The following is a 19,912-nucleotide window of genomic DNA, read 5'->3' as shown; positions in this document are numbered from 1 at the left end:
CAACTAAGAGGTGAAAAACTGAAAAATAATGTCAAATAATAATCAAATCCTGCATCTCTACAAGCAAGATACGTCACTGCGCCTCAACTGCTCCTCACAGCTGTGGTTTTAGGATGCCTAGTCTCCAAACACCAAACACACGCTGGAACATAGAGGCACGCATATGCAGAGACTTCATGGGTTTGTGTCACTCATCAGTGCATCCTCTAATGTCCCTACACCTGAGTGGATTGAGGTCACTACAATTCTAATAGTCAAAGAAACTGGTCCAAATGTAGTGGCCCTCTACAAGGCCTAAACAGTTGTCTTGTTTTGGCCTCAAAGTAGAAGAGCAATGACCCTTCTTAATGAATAATGGGTATCCAATGCTTTTACAAAATAAACCCATTAATACTAAAGCCAATCAATTCCTGGCTGAGGACCAAACACCAGATGGGTAGGGAGATTGAGAGCAATCAACATGTTCTACAGGTGACTGTGGGTGTTGCATTGAATTTGCTAACATGTCATGTTTTGAAAGTAGGTTGTACGGATCGGCAGACTCTTCGTCAAAACCACGAGACTCGCTTGAATACACGCTATCTTTGGAACACGGTGCCCTCGACAGAACAAGGAGTACCGGTGCACAGACACGCCCCTACACTCTCTCTCTCGCTCTCAACACAGTGGAGAGAAAAACAGGAGAGTGAGATTAAGAGGAACTCCCACCGATACTTTCACCAAATGCTACAGGCTGTGTGCTGTTGCCTTGATATCAAGGCAGTGCTGAAGGGACCAGCATAGGTCATAAGAATATGCCATAGTCAATAAGTCAATGATATTATACCTAGTTCTAATTGTTACTTTTATTTGGACTTAACTAGCATGTAAACAGTTCCAGGGTGAATATACTTGATTTTGACCAGGGGAGTTAGGTGCGACATTGGTCTCACCTCCCCCCCAGGTCGAGACAAAGAACCCTGCATGCATGGCCCATTTGAATAGACGGTAACACCCCTTAATGTCAGTGTATTTAACAGACTGTTCCCCAAGGAACAAGTCAGATATGCTGAGGTGAAGTTCTGTGAGGGAGGATGGATCTGAAAGTCTCTGTCTCACAAGTGGTCGGCCGCCATTCTTCAAGAATAAACCTGAATCCTGACTGATCAAACCTAAGACTGAATCTTCAATATATGGTATAAAACTAATTACCATCAGTGCTAACTGGGGGAAAAGAGTGTGGCCCAGTGATGATGTTGTTCTTTAGCATCAGCAGATGACATAGACATCTGGGTACATAGGGAAGCCCTTTTTTTTTAGAACTAGCCACCAACTCATTATTTCAATTTCCTCAAGCTACTGAAGTACAAATTGATTTCCAAATCTGGAAAAGATTAAAATAGTGTTCCTACTTGGACCACTATCTTTGAAATATAACATTTCAAATACACAAGAGAAATCTGAATAGACAGAATGATGATTTAAGATTTTTCGGAGAGCAAAGATGTGTTTGAAGTGAGTCCATTAATCCATCACTATATAAAACCCAAAATCTGGTAGATGTTTTTGTGTCACATAGTGTATTATCTCCAGGAACTGGTTCAGATCTGGTTCAATCACCCCTCAAAAATATTACAACAATGTAGAGTTGTTGAGTTGCTCATTTAAAGATATGCACATTAACTAGGCTCACCTCAGGGACTCACAGCTCCCCAGTGCTCAGAGTTACCTGTTAACAAGGTAGAGTATTTCACTCAGTGCCGTTATGTGCTGGCTCAGAAACAAGATTCCATTGGCTACACACTTGTGACGTCACAAATATTTGTATCTGAGCAGATGAGGGGGGCTATTCACCGGGGGAAACCCCTCATTCTCCTCTGACTCCGCTCAACAACTGAAAGGCCTATTTCCGTGGCGGTTGGTGAGACCCTATAATTATGGCAGTAGTGAGAGAGAGACATTCCACCCCTCTAAGTGAGCCCCTGACTCGCCAGTAATAGCACTCTGATTGGGTAATTGTGTGTTTGAGAGCCACACTGCAGGGTGGAACCTGTAATTGTAATCCGATCTGCCTGTGTTGTGATGTGTTAATTCATTTCATTCTGTAGTAGATTCACCCATGGTCTGCAGACAGGTTCAATAGCAGTAGTGTGCTCCGTAATCATTTCAAATGAAGTTGATTATACTATGGTGCTTTTGTGCCCCTCACTGTTACACAAAAAGGCTGCAAAGGGGGCAATCCTAGAAACGGCAAGGTCTCAATACAGATATACAGTATGAGTGATCTTATCATGTAGGCACATCACGGTGTAAAACTCTGTAACATTAGTGTTCATGAGATCAGAATGATCTGACGCAACACTCGAGAGACAGTAATTCAGCGTACACCCATCTGATCTCTACAAATGTTAACTCTTTCACTTAAATGATCCTGCTCAAGTTTGTTGAACAAACTGAAGCAAATGTATGACCTAACCACTGCTATAAATGTGCACCATTAGATACGCTGTAGATGACCACACAGCGTATGACCTAAGACATCCTGTGTGCCATACCATCAGAAAAGTGCTCCTGGCCCCTAACTATCCCAGTGCAGTATACCAAACCTACCTTGGCCCCTACCTATCCCAGTGCAGTATACCAAACCTACCTTGGCCCCTACCTATCCCAGTGCAGTATACCAAACCTACCTTGGCCCCTACCTATCCCAGTGCAGTATACCAAACCTACCTTGGCCCCTAACTATCCCAGTGCATTATACCAAACCTACCTGAATATTGTGACCTCCCTCAAATCAAGTCTTTATCTGCTTGCAGAGGTTGACTGAATTTGTGGTATAATGGCATTTATTTTGGTACTGTGAAATACACCCTTTTCTCTTTCTTTTAACCCAAAATAAGAGAGATCTGCTAGAACTGCTCAAGGTTATTTCCGAGAGCACCACTGAAAGATTGTGGCATGCTTATATGCCAACATATCATTCTTTCTATTACAGCTGCAAAGGCTAAACCCATTCCACCAAATTAAATCAAGGATGAGGTGTTTCAAGAGAAGGGATCGCAAACACCTTTAGTGTTTTTTGCGAAGACTATGCTCCATTCGGAAGTGGTTTAATGACAGCACATCAACAGATCTGGGCAGACTACACCACACGTTTCAGGGATCCGTGTCTTAAACAGGAATTTGCTACATCCATGCAAGCTCGAAATTGGAGACACTGGAGAGATTTCTACAGGAAAAACAACTGGAGAAAAGAGTTTCCCAACAAAGTTTTGTGCCTGAACAGCTGAAAAAAAAGATGATGACAGCCCAGCAAGCTGATTGATGATTTTAAATCAGGCTGAATATAGACACACCCTAGGAAAGATGAAGGCAGGAGGTGTAATTGTGGCAGGCAGTGGAGTGTGTAAAAGGATTAGGCCTTGGACACTCTTCAACACACCCATATACATGCATGTCCCCAGAGGAGAAGTCTGCGGTGGCGTTCTTCTGCGGCGAAACAAAGACGGAAGCTAGATCATTCATCTTCTGGGCAACTCCTTCCTATTCCTGATCAAATGAGCACAGTATTGCCCACGCCACCTGTTCCCTCCGCCATTTCCCCTTATTCTATCTCAATAAGGCTACAGTTCAAGGAGGATATTCCATTAGTAAAGTGCAGGTCTAACTACATTCTAGAACAATCTTTATATGAATATTTGAATGTATTAATTCCACGGAGCCGATGAATGAACAAAATCCACATCAACCACGATGGCTATATTGAGGCCTACATGAACTGTTTTCTGTTAACACGGATTTCCTTCCAACGAGAGGAGGTGACATAAACCTTTGACAATCTTAAAAGAGTGATTAAACAATGAAGATGAATTATCATGCAAATCCTTGAATCTGACTACTTTCATAATCCAAATCTTCGCGAGCATTCTGCTCCCTGTCAGGCAGTAGCCCACCTGTTGTCAGGCAAAAACAGTCCCATATTTGCATATTTCCGTGAAAACATCTGTATGTTGACATGTTTCTAACATAATGCATGGCTCCGGGCGTTTGTCCTGAGAGAAAATAGAGTTTTCTGTCACTAAACACTAACTGTTCAGGGGTTGTGACAGTTTTCCCCATTCCCACCTGCACACCGCCCTGTCATCAGTGGACCGAAGCCTTTGATTAAGAGCAGGGTCTCCCACTGCTGCCAGCTGTATATCCTACTACCCTGTGCTTACAACCATGGGAAAGGAATTTGGGTGAGTCTGTATTTTTTTTATGTGTCATATGTAAGCCATACTACCTACCTCAATTTTACCTGTAATTATTAAACTTCATTGTGATTGCGTCTGCATCCTGTGTAATCCAAATCCTGTATCTAAGGTTTCTTAAAAAAAACCAGGGCCACATTTCAAAGAGCGTCCTCCACAGCTCGTCCCACTAGTGGCCACCACTGGGCAACCCCTTGTGCCGTCCACACCAACAGCTCTGGACAATGTTCTCTGCCTTTTTTATTGTTTTTGTTTGTTAACTGTTTTGTTTTATTGTGTTATTTATTATGTCTTATTTGTATCTGTAACTTCAGCATCAATAAAAAAATGATGGCTTCCCTCAATATATTTCCGAGAATTAAATAAAGGTTGAATGAATGTTCTTTAAGCGATTTATTTATTCTTATGTCACCTGTATTGTAGCACTTTTGCGATATCAACACTGCTCCAACTCTGACACCTTCCTCCTGATCCTGTGCAGTGCTCTTGTAAAAATGTTTGCCATCCCCCCAGTCATTCTTTTCCTTTTTCTCTTTTTTCATCCCTTTTTCCCAAATTAAATGAATGGGAAAACATTCAGGTCCACCACTGCGGAAGTCTTTATTACAATTCAACAACATCCAGGTTTCCGACAGCCACAATTCAAGAACATCCAATATTGTGTTGCTAGTGTAATAAAGGACAATTATATGGAGCCATGCAAACATATTAATGCTCATCTGCTGTCATTTCCATATAGATGAAAATACCACCACCAATACAGATTGCACCTAACATTTCAACCAACTCCATGGATACACGCATCTGCTATATTTTTTAAATTAATAAAGAAACCACCAACGCTGTGGATTATTCACAGCCTACATTCCATCTCATGTTTTGCTTGTGGAAATTCAGTGAGAAAGAAATGTCTACGACAACAAACCCCTTATTATCTAGCTAGCATACCTCGTAGGCCTAAGCAGTGAAAAGTTAGTCTGTGTCTACATATCTGCTCACATTGCCTACAGCACAGGTCAGTTATGAAATGAAACATGCCAGTAGCTGTAATAATCAGATAAAGAAATCAGTGCAACCGTGGACTCATTAAGTAGATGTTTCACCGGATGTTTCGCTTGTGTACATTCAAAGTAAGGTAGGCTAACGTTACGTTGACAAGTTATGCCACTAAAACCCATAGACGGAGACATGTAGCCATGTGTCGATATGACTCTGCCAATAGCTATACATTGCTCACAAACACAGCTCATTCAACCCATATTTAGCGTAATCGATGACAGCACAAGCAAGCTATGATTTCATTTTGGTTTGTAATCAGTCACATACGCCACCAGTTTTACGTCACCAGGTCTCCCCTAGTTTTAACGTATGTATTATGGCCCAAAATGACCATACAGTCATATTTCACATATACAGCCAACAAAGAACTAACTAGCTAATGTTATATATGTAAAAGTGAAGCTTTATATTTATATACCAACTCAATTGGTATATTGGAATTTGGTTGGCAATGTACATATTTTTAACATAGGTATTCAGATAAACCTATACATTTTGATCTCTTAATCAGTTCAAAAATCAAATGTGTACTATGTTACTGGTGCTCCCCACAAACAGTGCTGCACAAAAGTACCCAGATTACTCGCAGTAACCTACAGAAGCATCAAACCAAGCAGACTATCCAGTGTTCTCCTTGTCCATGACAAAAGAAAGTAGCACCACAAACAGAGGAAAATAATGATATAGAAAAATGTTGGACTTGGCAGAGAAAACTTTACTTTGCATCTTGGAGTTCTTTGCCTCTGCCTCATCCAGTACCATTCAACCCCAAGACCATGATCGTGAAAACAGATAACTGCAACATATACCCCCTCACGTTAAGCAAACATGTTTTTGTCTGACTATTCACTTTGTGTATTGTTCTATCTAAATGTTCAATGTATGCTCATCCTATGCTATAGTATCCTATGGTATAGCCTTTTCAGTATGATTACACCACATCATACACTTATATCTGCAGTGGCATCCAAGAGAGCTTGTCTGGAAGATGTATATTTGCATATATTTGCATATATTGCATATTTCATGTACTTGTTTACAGGTCTCATGAAAGTCCCTATGACTTTGAGGAGTATCAGCTTCTTCTCAATTCAAATTCATCAATGCACTTCTTTACTGATGTGCAATACATGTCGATCTGAATGAACAAATTCAATGCTTTTCCCTACAGAAATTATTATGTTAATATTTTCACAGCATGCTGCATTGTATCTCTATGGAAGTGACATGATCTTCATGAAGATCAACACAAAATCATTTATATGTGCTATTTCTGAATTATCAGCATCTCGTACCGGACAATACACCCTCTACCCTGAGCCAGTATACCCACTACACACACGTACACATGCAAAGGCACATCCATATACTCAAACACGTGGAATCACACATGCTTTCAACTCCTAAAATCACACACTTTCGGCCAAAAACTACACTAGCATTCATTAGGCTCAGTACTTTCATAGACATCTGCCATGCACGTATAGGGCCCTGTCATTTCCAAAATGTGGAAAACAAACACATGATTACGGACTTTAGTCATTTAAAAAATGCAATTTATAGTTAAAGAAAGATTTTTAGGATAGGAAAGGAGATATTTATCAAATACAGAGAAGACTTCAAAAGACTTGGAATATAACAAAATTAGCAGATTCATTGGGCACCCTCAGACTCAACTCCCAATAGCCATCTATGGTCTACAGTGAACAGCTTGTTGACTGACTCATTCCAACAGTGAAACTGTAAGGATTGAAACGGTTGGATTACCAATGCTAGCCTACACCTAGATTACATTATAGGGTTTTCACTTGGGTCCATAGAGGATTGATTTAAAAGCACAGCAGTCAAAGTTCTTCTTAAAATTTCATTCATTTTAATTAATTAATTTCATCAGGCATAATCCTCATGATATTACATGTTTAAACTTGAAAAAAAAGAATCTATAAAACATGAAATGGAAATATGGTTTTAAAAAATAATTGAATTTGAAGAAACTGGGTTTCATAGGACCCTACACATACACACATTCAAACCCAAATTTAAAAAGCATGGTTGACACATGTAACACCAGTGAATAATCACTGGCTCCCACTTAGACTTCAGTCATTATAAGCACCATCTCCGCTTGCTGTCATCTGTTCAACCCCCACAGGTATGAAAGGAGTGTTCTTATGTGTGTGGATGTATTCTTCGCTGCATCTGTTGACAAGGGTACAGTAATGCAATTGATATCTGACCAGCTGCCATCCAATCAGCATGAAAATACCAGTTACTGTTTAAAATGAGTTGAATCGAGACGTTTTTTTTTTACATTGGTCAGTAATTAGCTTTTATAGAGCACGTTCACCAGTACTGATAATCAGTTTAGTGTTGTCGAATACACTAATCCATCTTAAAACCCACTCACAGCCAAAACACTAAAAAAAAAACGAAACTTTATCTAGCTATATTTGAAAGGATAACATGACAGAAACACTGTATTTTAGTGTCATTTAACGCTGCTCATAAATTAGTTCACATAAATGTCATCTTAAATTATTGAAGATGATTTTAAAAAAAAAAGAAGAAAAACATTGGATTTCATACCAACACATTTCTTTGTACCTGACCCTAAAGAAATAGAGCTGTGGTGTAAACTTTTTAACGTCATAAGCCATAGAGCAGCACTCCCCCGTGTGTGCTGCAGCACACATGAGAGTTGCAGGCGGCTGGGTGGGTGTGTGTCCGTGTGTGTGTGTGTGTCCGTGTGTGTGTGTGTGTGTGTCCGTGTGTGTGTGTGTGTGTGTGTGTCTGGGTGTCACACAGAGGGCAGAAGGTGGAGAAATGGATGGCTTTACCTGCACATCCTTCAATAAATACACCACAAATACACCATGGTTTTGTCACTTGTAGCAATTCCACCCAGCAATCCTTGACCTTCGACCTGTCAGTTCCAGACCCAGTGATCTACTTACACCTCAAAAGCCAAACCAACTGAACCACTTTATCACTCAGATAAATTGAGAGACTAATTCTGACAATGTATTATATCAACTTGCAGGTAAACCTGTGAAAGACACATGGTCTGGGCAATCCGTCAGTTGACTAGCTACTTTATCAATAGAATCTGGTGACATTTCTTCATACCAGGATTGGGTCAAATTGTCAAACGTTAAAAGGAAGAGTCTACGATTCTAATGAGATTCACTTTTTTGTCAAATTCAGCATTCACTCTTCATGGTCCTATAGCTGTCTGTTCAGTGTGTGCTCTCTTTGAATGGGAATCAGGACCAAGCCTTCGACCCAGACTCGGTCCTAGACTCGGTCCAAGCCATCAACAATTCCATAAACAAATCGACACATTGTTTCAGGAGCATGGAAGGGAGGGACGTAATTTGATTGGCTGTTTATCTCAAATTGATTATCTCAAAATAACTTGCGCAAACTCGTGGACCTTTACCTTACCCTCCTTGTCATCATCCTTCACCTTCAGTGTCACCAAGAGGTGACAACTTCCATCTCCAAGGCTATAAGTTGTCACCGTCTCTGTCTTTCACACTTCCTCTCTCTGTCTGCATCTTGCTCACACAAAGCACTCGTACAGATGGCCATCATAGAGATGCATTCACACAGCATCCTGCAGATCCTAACACCCTGCAGACACACTCGTGTATTTGGTGATGATATAAAAACAAAACAACAAGAGTGGGTACATCTTATCCCTACCAGAAAAACCGCCTAAACTAAGATCATTTCCCCAGCATGTTGAGTGAACACTAGGAATGAACCACAATGCACGGTGAGCCCAACAGCAACATGACAGGTGTGATTACTGCAGAAGGAGAACACCAGCCTTCACATAATGGCCTTCATTAGCTCTGCCAGAGTGTAGCAGTCAGGCCCAGCGTGCAAGGGGTTAGCATAGACAGACCATCCACCACTGTATCATTAGCATTTCAAACTCATATTGCTACAAACCATGTATCTCATATCTCCTGAAAAAAAACACCTTGTTCAGTTCTTCTATGACGATGACAAAAAACGATCTCCATACACAGAATAAGGAACAAGCACGTGCCCTAGTTCAGAGAGACAGACGAGACCAACAAGGAAAACAACAAGAATCAAAATATTTCTTTGACCTAAATCAAACCCTTAGGCCTGCCTGTTGTACTACTGTGCTCATATATTATCAGAAAACGCTTCAAACTGCTCTCAGGCAAGCTCCGCACACACTTGACGATTTCTCTGTGTGCGCTGAGGTAATGGTGAGGTGTTAAGGTGTGGGGGGGGGGGTGCTGAAACTGACAAGATCTTGTTGCGATTCACTCACCAGGCCATCACAGTTGCTTATGGCGACAGCGGCGCCCCGCGTGCCGATGATGTCTCCCACGTAGAGGCAGCCGTGGTGCAGAGGCTCTGTGTGGGAGACATGGCCCTGCACCCACTGCCCCTTCTCCTCCCTCCCATCACTCTGCCACTCCATCTTGGCTCCGGGGGCCACCAGTCGTGAGTTGAGTCTCAGGCTCAGGTGTAACTCCCGGCCGAAGATGGTCACATTGTAGTAGAGAGGTTCCTGGCTGCCACTGTTGCCGCTGCTGCTGCTGCTGCTGCTGCTGCTGCTGTTCATCTCCTTCCCACTCCGGTCTTGGGCGTCACTGGCCGAACCCGCCTCTCTGCGCCAGCGCCTACGGAACTGCCCCCCACTCACCTGGCCAGATGAGATGGCGTGTGAGACGAAGCGGCCTTCTGCATCGGTGAGCATGGGCCGCACCAGTCCATAGTCCCCCAGCTTATGCTGCAGGGAATCTGCAGGGCAGGAAGGAGAAACACCATTGGTATTGGTACAACATTCTACTGCAGGAAGCTGTAAAATAAATAGTTTGCACTGTTTACGTACAGCAAACAATCACAGTGACTATGGAAATATATATATATATATTGAATCCCATAATATTGGCCTTAAATGTATGACCTAAAGAAAGCATCTCAGTTTGGCGATACTATCTAACATGTCACCTCTTCTAAGTTTCCATCTATTTCACTATGTAGGCTCATGAATATGTAAACGACTGAAATAGTGGCATTTGCAATGTCAGTATGAATATTAAAATGGTGCAATGTCAATATCACGATTTCGAAGTAGACACCCCATCACTGCAAAGCAGGGAAAGCTCTAGAAAAAAAATGTTTCAAACTTAAGGTAGGCGGGGATTTACTGTTCAAAACTAATATCATTTAGTGATATTCTGTTGGATTCGTGACATTCTGTTGGATTTTCTGTAACACTCTAGAATCATGCCTAGGCCCACTAGGTCTTCCAATATAGTTTCACTCATAGGTCACATTTCACACTGGAACACATGCTACAAAAAATATGGCGGCATAGTTAATCTTGTCATGACATAAACGGGAGTGTTTACAATATACATGTTTTTTGTTGAAAGCAATGAACCTGTCTTTCTATTGTTCACAATCGCATCTAACACAAGGTGTGGTTTTACGGGGTTTTTTTCCCGGACCAAACCCCACCCTGGACCCAAGGACACCGACTCGCAGAGCAGTGCGTATAAAATCGGGATATCAGCTCAGTGTCTGATGCGCCGCTTTTACTTCCTCCAGCGCTCCCAGAGCCCAAACAACAGAGAAACCAGAGAGATCAAGGTGATAATTGCACTCCTTACACGCTGAATAACATATTCTCACTGCCACGGCACTCCCAGTGAGCTACTGAGAACTCTTCCGATAGCGTCCAATTCGACTGTTCAACTCAGAACACCTGCGCGTGCGTAAATAGAGCACACCTTTCTACATCAACAGCTTCCAAACATGCACAACACAATTATAATTCATACTTGACTGTAAAAAGACAGAATTCCGGAAGACAGTAATACATGTCTTACCGATTAGGTAGATGGCCATCTGATATGGATAGCTATCTAACGTTAACAGCTTAAACTGAACAGTTTCAGTATAGTAGACACCTACAGGAGATGTAAACATCTTTTTATCTCTGAACAACACATCTTCATGTAGGCTAACGGATCGATGCCTTCAGTTGGCATGGAGAGACCTTTCTTCTATTTTTCACAGAAAGTGTAATTAGCAGTTGTATTCTTTTATTCTTAACAGGCAAACATACGATATGTTGAAGAGACAAATGATTCAGGTATGGTACTAGCCTACAACAATAGCTTGCTTATATTGTTCTAACGCACAGCAGTTCTACTTTAAACCTGATTGTAATTTAATTAAGCCATCTAGTCCTGTTAGAGATGACATCCGCCCTCACATTAATATGCAAATGTTCTGCCTCCCTCGTTTTTTCCCCACAAATGAAATCATGTACGATGACCGTTACCTGATAGCTTATGTTGACATTAATTGACACGACCAGGTGAAGCATTTGTAATCCACATATTTAAGCTCCAGTTTTATAGACCAATGAGCCTATAGTTCAGATGTGTTAGTTGTGTCAGTTGAGCATATGTACAGCAAACAGTCACTAAATAAGCATTAACCCTACAATCTAGCACAAAAATGATATCTGAACCCTTTTCATAAGAGATGTTGGCCTATATGATTGTCCGCCGGTATGCTAAATTCTTTGTAATACAGAGGAGACAAATAAACTGTGAAATATTGTAATAAAATCAATATCCAGCGATTCTTTCGATCTGACAGATCAATAACTGCATTGACCACTGTGGAAGCACGATTGTCATGTTGCAGTTACTGTTCCGTGTTTGTTTATGTTAATAACCCCATCACATTTTTCCCATCAGATCATTTTAGTTGAGCCCGTATTAATATCCTTTGAGATGACAGGACTGTGCACTTCAAAACAGTGACTGATGGCACAGCAGACTAAAAAATCCACGAGTGTTAAGTGCTGGGAATTCTTACAAATCTATACTCAGCCACCTATTGCTGACACACTGGGATGATGCACACAAGCATGTCACAGAAGCAAGGTGAGGGTCAGACAGAAGGGTTTGTCCAGCACACTTCAGAGCGCTGACTCAAAGTGTAAATTGATAAACTCTCACATACCTATGCTACTGGAGAGTCCAGTCGTTTGCAGAAAGACCGGCAACATTATAAAAATGGTAAATCCGGGCGAATCCATAGCAGCTCCGAACTGCGCGGGTGAGCGAGACGGACTTTGGGATCCAGCGTGTTGAAGTTCCCCGTGACCAGCAACCGCCACGCCAGCAACAGCCGCCTGCAACTTACTGCAAAGTGCACCAAGAGAGACCGTACTTCTCTCTCTCTCTCGCTCTCTCTCTCTCTCGCTCCCTCTCTCTCTCTCAGCTAACCAACATGCACATGCACACACATTACACACGCGCGCGTTCTCTCACACACGCGCCCACACACTCGCACTCAACAGTACGGAAGATACACAGAATTCCTCTTGCTTCAGGGCGTGGGGCGTTTACACGGTGATTCTGAACGATCGTGGAAAACTTTTTAGGAGTGATGGGTTAAATACTAACTTCTTCTGTTTTTGTATGGTCTTAGTGGCAAGGGTGAAAAACTCAGTGAACATGGTAGTCACCTCCTCTGGGTTCGGATCGCTAAAATTCGAGGCTACATTGCAGATCCCCTTACTAAAGCAGCCGGGTAAGGCACAAAGACTGTCGATACAAGAGCTCCCCCTGTGGCGGGTAAATTACACAAAAGGTCAATATCATATCATTTTCCGAGGTAGGTAGGAATTTAAGAGTGCCAAATTAACAGTTTTAAATTAGTGTTAAATTAATATTAGATTGAAGATGTAAAATGCTAAATGATGTTTATCAACAGTTGAATAATATGTTTGTGCATTTAATTTAGGCTACCACAGTCTTCGAGGGCAAGTGAGAAAGGTTGACTAGTTTTCTGTGTGGTGTCTTCTATATTGATACTCATTCCTACGTATAAAATGGTATGGTGTAGTGTGGTAGCCTATGAACAGCCCAAGGAATGTTTATCACAAGATCATCATATATCTCAGCAACAAATGTTAACTTTTGGAGAATTACGCTCAAATTTGCCCCTGACAGGGATTTTAGACCCCTGCTCTGAATAAAACAAGCATTATATCTCGTTCATCGTCCGCATTCACACAGCCAGGGAAATGTCACATATTTCTTAAATCCCGCACAGAACGGCTACTGCTGAGCACCTTTGCTTCCCACTCTTTCCCCATTGCTGTGGCGTTGCCATGGTGACACCAAGCCCAGCACCCTGAAAAGTACACTTCTAAGGGTTGGAACACATTAATATCACTCCTCACAGACAGCTCCCTGTTTGTGTAATGTTATTACAGGAGATCATCAAGGAGACGAACCGAGAGTAGACAGAGGGAGAGAGTGTGCGTGTGCAGGTGTATGAGGAACAGATTTGATCTTGCAATGATTAGAAGATTTATATAAAAAAAAAAGTAAGCACACAGCAATTCTCAAAAGTATATGGCAAAAAGAGGGATTATGTAAATGCAGAATCTCTATGATAGTAAAAGAAGTTTAATCCAGGTAAGAGGGATCTGTCATTATAGACAGATAGCTGTAGTTCAAACTTCAAACAGAATCAGGATGCTGAGGCGCCCTTCAGCCTAATAAAGCATGTGCCTTCAGACATTCACATGATCTGGCTCAGGTCCTTTATCTACAAACCTGGAGATTCTGACAAGTGACACAACCTCTAACAGCAGACATGTTTTGATACTCTCTTTTTTTTCTCTCTCCCTCTCTCTTTGTCTTCCAGATGAATTCTGATGAGCATGTAGACCTATCCTTCTTAGAGCGCTCTAAAATAAAGGAATGCTTCATGTCCTTGGTGAGGTCAAACAAATGGCAACCAATTGTTTGGCATACATTAGCATGTCTTATGAGCACAGGGGCATATTTTAATTGTGCTCTTGAAAGGTTATGTTAGTACAGATCTTACCAAGAGAGAACACGGATAAATCCATGCATGAGGTTCTGGTAGATATACAATCATGCATGAAGCTCCTTTACAATGAAGCATAAACAGATTGAAATAATATACACTTTGTGTTTGTTGTTGGTTTATGCGAGACTTTTATTTAAAGAATTCTTAGAAATATGACATATAAGTCAGTTTCAGATTAAATCTTTGTCATTGATAACACAGAAAATGAAAAAAAATCAACATCCAGAGTTTACTCACATGCTTTTTTCTGTCATTTGAGTGCCTTCAATCAGGGCTCAACAGAGTTTTTTAATGAAGCCATGGAGTGCGTCTGGTTAGCTCTATACATGCTTTAATGGTACGTTTAATTGGTGAAGCTAAGGCATGTTTTCAATAGCATAAAACTTGAAATAAATGATCAGATTATACATTATTTTAATTACTGATAAATTTAAAATGAACTTAATAAATTGATAATTAAGTTAATCAAACACCTGCATGTAAGTTGCATGGAATTCAACAACTCCTACATTGACTTCAGATTGAAACTGCAAGATCATAGTTGAGACAGATCCAATAAATACAAACCAAACGTCTAGCAGAGAAGAAGAAAGGAATAAAAAAACAAATGTATATGACAAAATATGTGGAATATAGCTTAACACAGTCCTGTGATAGCGGGGATCTAACACCACAGTATGCGATTTTTGATGAGGTGTAGCTAAAGAGAGCTTTAAACTCTCCAAGATGCAAAGGCAGATCTTGCACACGAATCCATTTGCATTTAGTGAAATATGTAGTCACACAGTCACAGACAGTCAGCTGCTACAGTCAATAAGAAGGTCCCTCACGCTTGGTGCATCATGTCACATTGGATTGTTCAAACTGGGAAGCCACACAATTTTGGGTCAGAATGTTTTTTCACCCGGTGCTAAGGACACTGTTTTAGTTATGTGAGAAGATCAGATAACATCGATGCCAGCGTCAAGCCATATTGTGGCCAACCACATTGGATGTATGGTGACAAACGTGAAAGAGAAGGTGCTCTCAAAAATACAGTGTTTTTTTTCCTCTTTAATTTGATGAGGCGGTCACTGATATTGCAACAGAGGTGCAGATGCTTGTTTATGTCAGACTGCAAAGGTCAAAATATCGCCTTGATTTATTTTGCCAACAAGGGCTCCGATTGTTGGATAATATATACACATAGGTCAGATGAGCAGACTGACGTGTGAAAGTGGCTCGATACACTAGAAGCCAAGCCGGACAGATCGCATCACATGCATGGGAATCACTTCACACTTCACACTCACGCTGCAAAACATGCAGTGGTGCTTCTGTGGCATTAAAACATCTATTTGGGTATTGCTACTCCATGCTTCCTGTATATCACATCTAAAAGGGTTGCACCACATTCTCAATGTTTCATGACCAATTCCCACTGCCTATTATAGTCACTTGTGAAACACATCCTGACTGGATTATGATTTATCATGTTGACTGGGCCGTTGATTATCCCAGATAAACCACTGTACAGCAGTACTGCACATATAGCCTTATTTGGTGCACAGGGGAAGCTAATATGAGTGTGTTTTGCTTGTGCAGGCTAGATCCACCAATAATTATCCTTCTTAATAGTTTTAATAATTAGTGTAAGTCTGCTGGTCATTCTTCTTCAAATAAAGGAAAAACCACCACCAATGTGGATTAATAACAGTTTATACATTGTTTGCTTCTGTAGATGTGCTTCTGTAAATTCACAGTGAGGAGGTATAATGTCTGCAATAACACTAGCCCAAGCAGTGCAACGTTAGTGTGTGTCCATAAATCTGCCCTTTTACACGTTACAGCACAGGTCAGTTCTGAAATGAAACATGCCTGCAGCTGTAATGATCAGATCAAGATATCAGTGTGACTGCGCATTAATTAAGTAGATGTTTTGCTTCTGTTCACTCAAACAGGGGCGGCTCGTCCAGAAGGGCGATTGGGGCGACGCACTGCCTAGGGGAAAAGGAAAAAAAAAAAAAAAACTCCTTATGTATAAACGCAATATCCTTGTAAGTCGCGTAAATGACACGTACATTTAAATGTAATAATTTTTTTTCTGTCGGATTCTACCACTAGACCGTCTGATCTGCCTCTGTATGTCATTGTCGAATCAGGTAACAGTCGTTCAGTCAGCCTAAAGTCGTGCTTCAAATGGCCCCACCCCTTCTGGGCCCCTTTGGGGCGAAATGAAAATCGCCCCAGACCTCTCCCATTGACTCCCATGTTAAATCCATTTTTTTTCACAAAACAGAGCTCTCAATGCATTCTCTATGGCTTCAGGAGGGCTCGCCCCTCCTGGTCTTGTCATAAGTAGTGGACGTAAAGCCTATACGAACGTCATACAGCTTCGACGGAGGCATATTCTGTCAAGATGGCTGCCCTGTCCAGTGCAATAACTCGATTCGCTCTTTGACAGAAACTCCTTTTTTAGTCGGCGTACTAATGAAGATAAATTGACAACAAAACAATTAGACTTCCTAGACCAAATGTATCCATTCAACAGGTTTCTACAAAGGGAGGGAAATCATACATCCAAGAATTGGAACGAAAGAAAATCGCGTGGCTAATGCGGTCGTATTTCATATACCACTGTCACTTTCATAGGTTTTTACAGTGTGTTTCACAGTTCGCTTCTTGCACTAACACTGAATATTTTTTTATGTGATGACTTATTTTGCTTTTGTAAGCCAATACTTTCAAGATCAGTCAATAAATATTGTTGTTTTTGACATGTTACCCCTTCTTTATGATGTTACTGGACATATCATGTGTCCTGTTAAGCTATGTTACATCATACAACATTTGAGACACGTGGATAATGAAAAAGTGGGATAATTTAATGTGGAGCCACATCATGTTTGCTTATGAAGGCTCCTGGATGCAACTTTCTTCCATAGCTTTCCACCTGTAACTTGCTACTCTAGCTATGTAGCAAGAGGGGACATATTACTGTTGTGTGCTGCCAATAGTGGACAAAAAGGTATTGCTGTATGAGTTAATCAGCTAACTTAATGTACTTACTGAATGGGTCGCCTTAATCATTATAAAAAAAATTGGCCCGCCTGAGAATTTTTTCAGGAGCCGCCACTGCACTCAAAGTAAGGGAGGCTAACATTACGTCAACAAGTTCTGCCACGAACACCCTTAGCTATACGTTTCTCACAGAGGCGGCTCATTATACCCATATTTAGCATAATCGATGACGCTACAAGCAAGCTATTATTTTATTTCTCTTTTCGTTTTGGTGGAACCATTTTCCAAGCAGTATGTTTCATACTCCCTAACGATGGGGGTTTCATACACTCTCTTTTCTTTTCCATTGAAATTGGTTAAATTGGTTTATTTCAAAGAGTTAAGCAGATGTTTTGGAATGCAAGATTGTTGGTTGCTATACTATCCAGTCTCAACTGTTTTTCTGCATCCTGCTACAACACTCTTCACAATCTTTTGGAGCCTTGTTGAATGGATGTTTTTTTTTGTCAGTGACATAAAATTCAACTTGCTAGAAAATAATATTTAGTTAGTTGGAAACATGCAATAATCTGGTATGGTGATACATTTTTGTGAGTGAAAGGATATCATTTTATATTGGCAACATGACATGAATTTTTTGTGTCTTGGTTACAAAACAAAAGGACTGGTGAATAACTGTTGGCACTGACATACTCCATTGTATCATACTGTTTGTAGAAATGCATTTATTGTTTAAATGTTCAGGATGATTTGAGAGATATACGAAGGCTACTGAGAAAGTCTAGGCTACTGAAAAAGAAAGGACTCTTGTTGCTGAACAACTGTGACAAGCAAACATACACATTCAAAATATTCAGCGAATGCTTATCTTGTTGGTCTCCTTCAGCTACAAAGCTAGTAGCAAGCTAACGTTAGATAGCTGATGCTGAGCTAAACATGTGTGACTGACCTATCTGGGTGTGTTAAGTTTACTTGAAAACTTGATAAAGTTTGATTTGGTCGATCCAGCATCCTATAAGGCTACACCGCAGACATAACATTTAGCAATTATTTAGTTTGGGCCTTGTGTGACGTTCGAATAGCCAAAGGTTATAACAAATGGGACAGCAGCTGCAGGTGTACTTGCCATGATGAAGGAGCTGCATTTCACAGTCAGATGTGTAAGGTTATGGGTGTTAAATAATAAGGGAGGGAATGACATTCAGCTCGTCAGACTTGTTAATGCGCCCAAAAAAAAAAAATAATGGAAAACTAAATAAAGATTGTTCACGAGTCCCAAATCTCAAGTCTGAGTCAAGACTCAGGTGTTTTGAGGACGAGTCTCAAGTCAAGTCTCAGGTGTTTTGAGGACGAGTCTCAAGTCAAGTCTCAAGTCACTGTGTGTGCGACTCAAGTACGACTCAAGTCCCCATCTCTGTTGTGTAGCGTATTGCACATCATAAAGCCAACTGTATACTGTATGCTCATGGGTTAAGGCTGTTCATTCTACCCATATTTAGCATAATCGATGACGCTATAAGCAAGCTATTATTTTATTTCTCTTTTCGTTATAATCTATCATGTTCTGGGCAAGGGTTAGTAGTCCTCTACTACTGCTGCCTAATCACACTTCACATTTTCACGAGTTATTATTATTATTATTATTATTATTATTATTATTATTATTATTACGCTCATTGGAGCTTTGGAGCAAGAAAACGCACAATTTATCAGATTCTAACAAGTTTCGACATGGCTGTAGAATGTATCCTGAGAATTCTTCGTAGGCCTGTAGACCGTGAGAACGGACCTTTTGATATACCCCCAAAATGAAGATATATTCCAAACAATGTTATGGAAATTCAAGACTTATGTGCATGACTGAGATTCATTTCATCATAATATTCACACTTGTCTCTACACAGATTGTATATAAATATGAAGGCTACCATGGCACCGGTATGCCTGTTGCATTCTTCAGGCCAAAGAATAGCAGTCTCCACCCAGCCTGACTGTTTCCTAACCCCAGCAAATGTGATGCTTTATGAACCAGGGCAAACTCCAGCAGACAGTAGTGGCTGTGGCCATCAGCATACCACATCTGGCCACAAGGAGGTCAAGGGCAACCACCAAGTGTAGAAATGTATATGAGTGAGGGACATTGAAAAACCTCTACTGCGCTGCACGCCCATTTACTATAGGCATGATAGGAATGTTTGTTTTTGTTTATTTGTTTGTGTTTATTGCAAATGGAGTAGTTTGTCAAATGTTTTTTACTGAGCAGTGTTTTTTTTGTGTGTCAACCTAAATCTTAGCATAACAGTAGGACTTGGAAAATGATGTTATTTTTTCCCTGCAATTAGACCAGAAAGTGCTCAACCCATCCAAAACATTTAGGGACTGGAATGTCGCAATTGCCTGCTCTTTCAGATCATCATACAAAAAAAGAATAGAGAGGAGGAGACAGACCAGCATCCAAAGCTGAAGGGGTGAAGAGCCCAACAGTTTCAAATGGCTCCATCCTTTATTTGAATCCCAATACACAACCCCACTGTCCACTTTACTGTTGGCAAATCAGCAGATCATTTGTGGATTGTGGATTCTCAGTTCTTGAGAAATGAAAAGGAGGGATTGTTTGATTATCTGAGAACAAGAATTAAAACTAGATACTTAATAGTATGGTTAAAAAAAGACAGTAGAAGAACTACAGAGAGACAGAGGAA

General features: G+C 40.8%; 1 protein-coding gene across 1 annotated transcript in view; it reads right to left on the bottom strand.

The window, feature by feature from the left end:
• The window catches only part of LOC105906701 (A disintegrin and metalloproteinase with thrombospondin motifs 2-like), a 143,317-nt gene extending 130,306 nt beyond the window's left edge, over positions 1-13,011 (bottom strand). Inside the window, exons 1-2 of the mRNA XM_031586787.2 lie at positions 12,324-13,011; positions 9,604-10,079 (exon numbers count right to left, since the gene is read on the bottom strand). Of these exons, the coding sequence (XP_031442647.1) occupies positions 9,604-10,079; positions 12,324-12,399 (552 nt within the window). The 5' untranslated portion in view covers positions 12,400-13,011. The remainder of the gene's footprint in view (positions 1-9,603; positions 10,080-12,323) is intronic.
• Positions 13,012-19,912: the final 6,901 nt, after the last annotated feature.

This window comes from Clupea harengus, chromosome 20 (assembly GCF_900700415.2).
Source record: "Clupea harengus chromosome 20, Ch_v2.0.2, whole genome shotgun sequence".
Classification (NCBI taxonomy): Eukaryota; Metazoa; Chordata; class Actinopteri; order Clupeiformes; family Clupeidae; genus Clupea; species Clupea harengus.
This window is presented reverse-complemented; position numbering and strand designations above follow the sequence as displayed.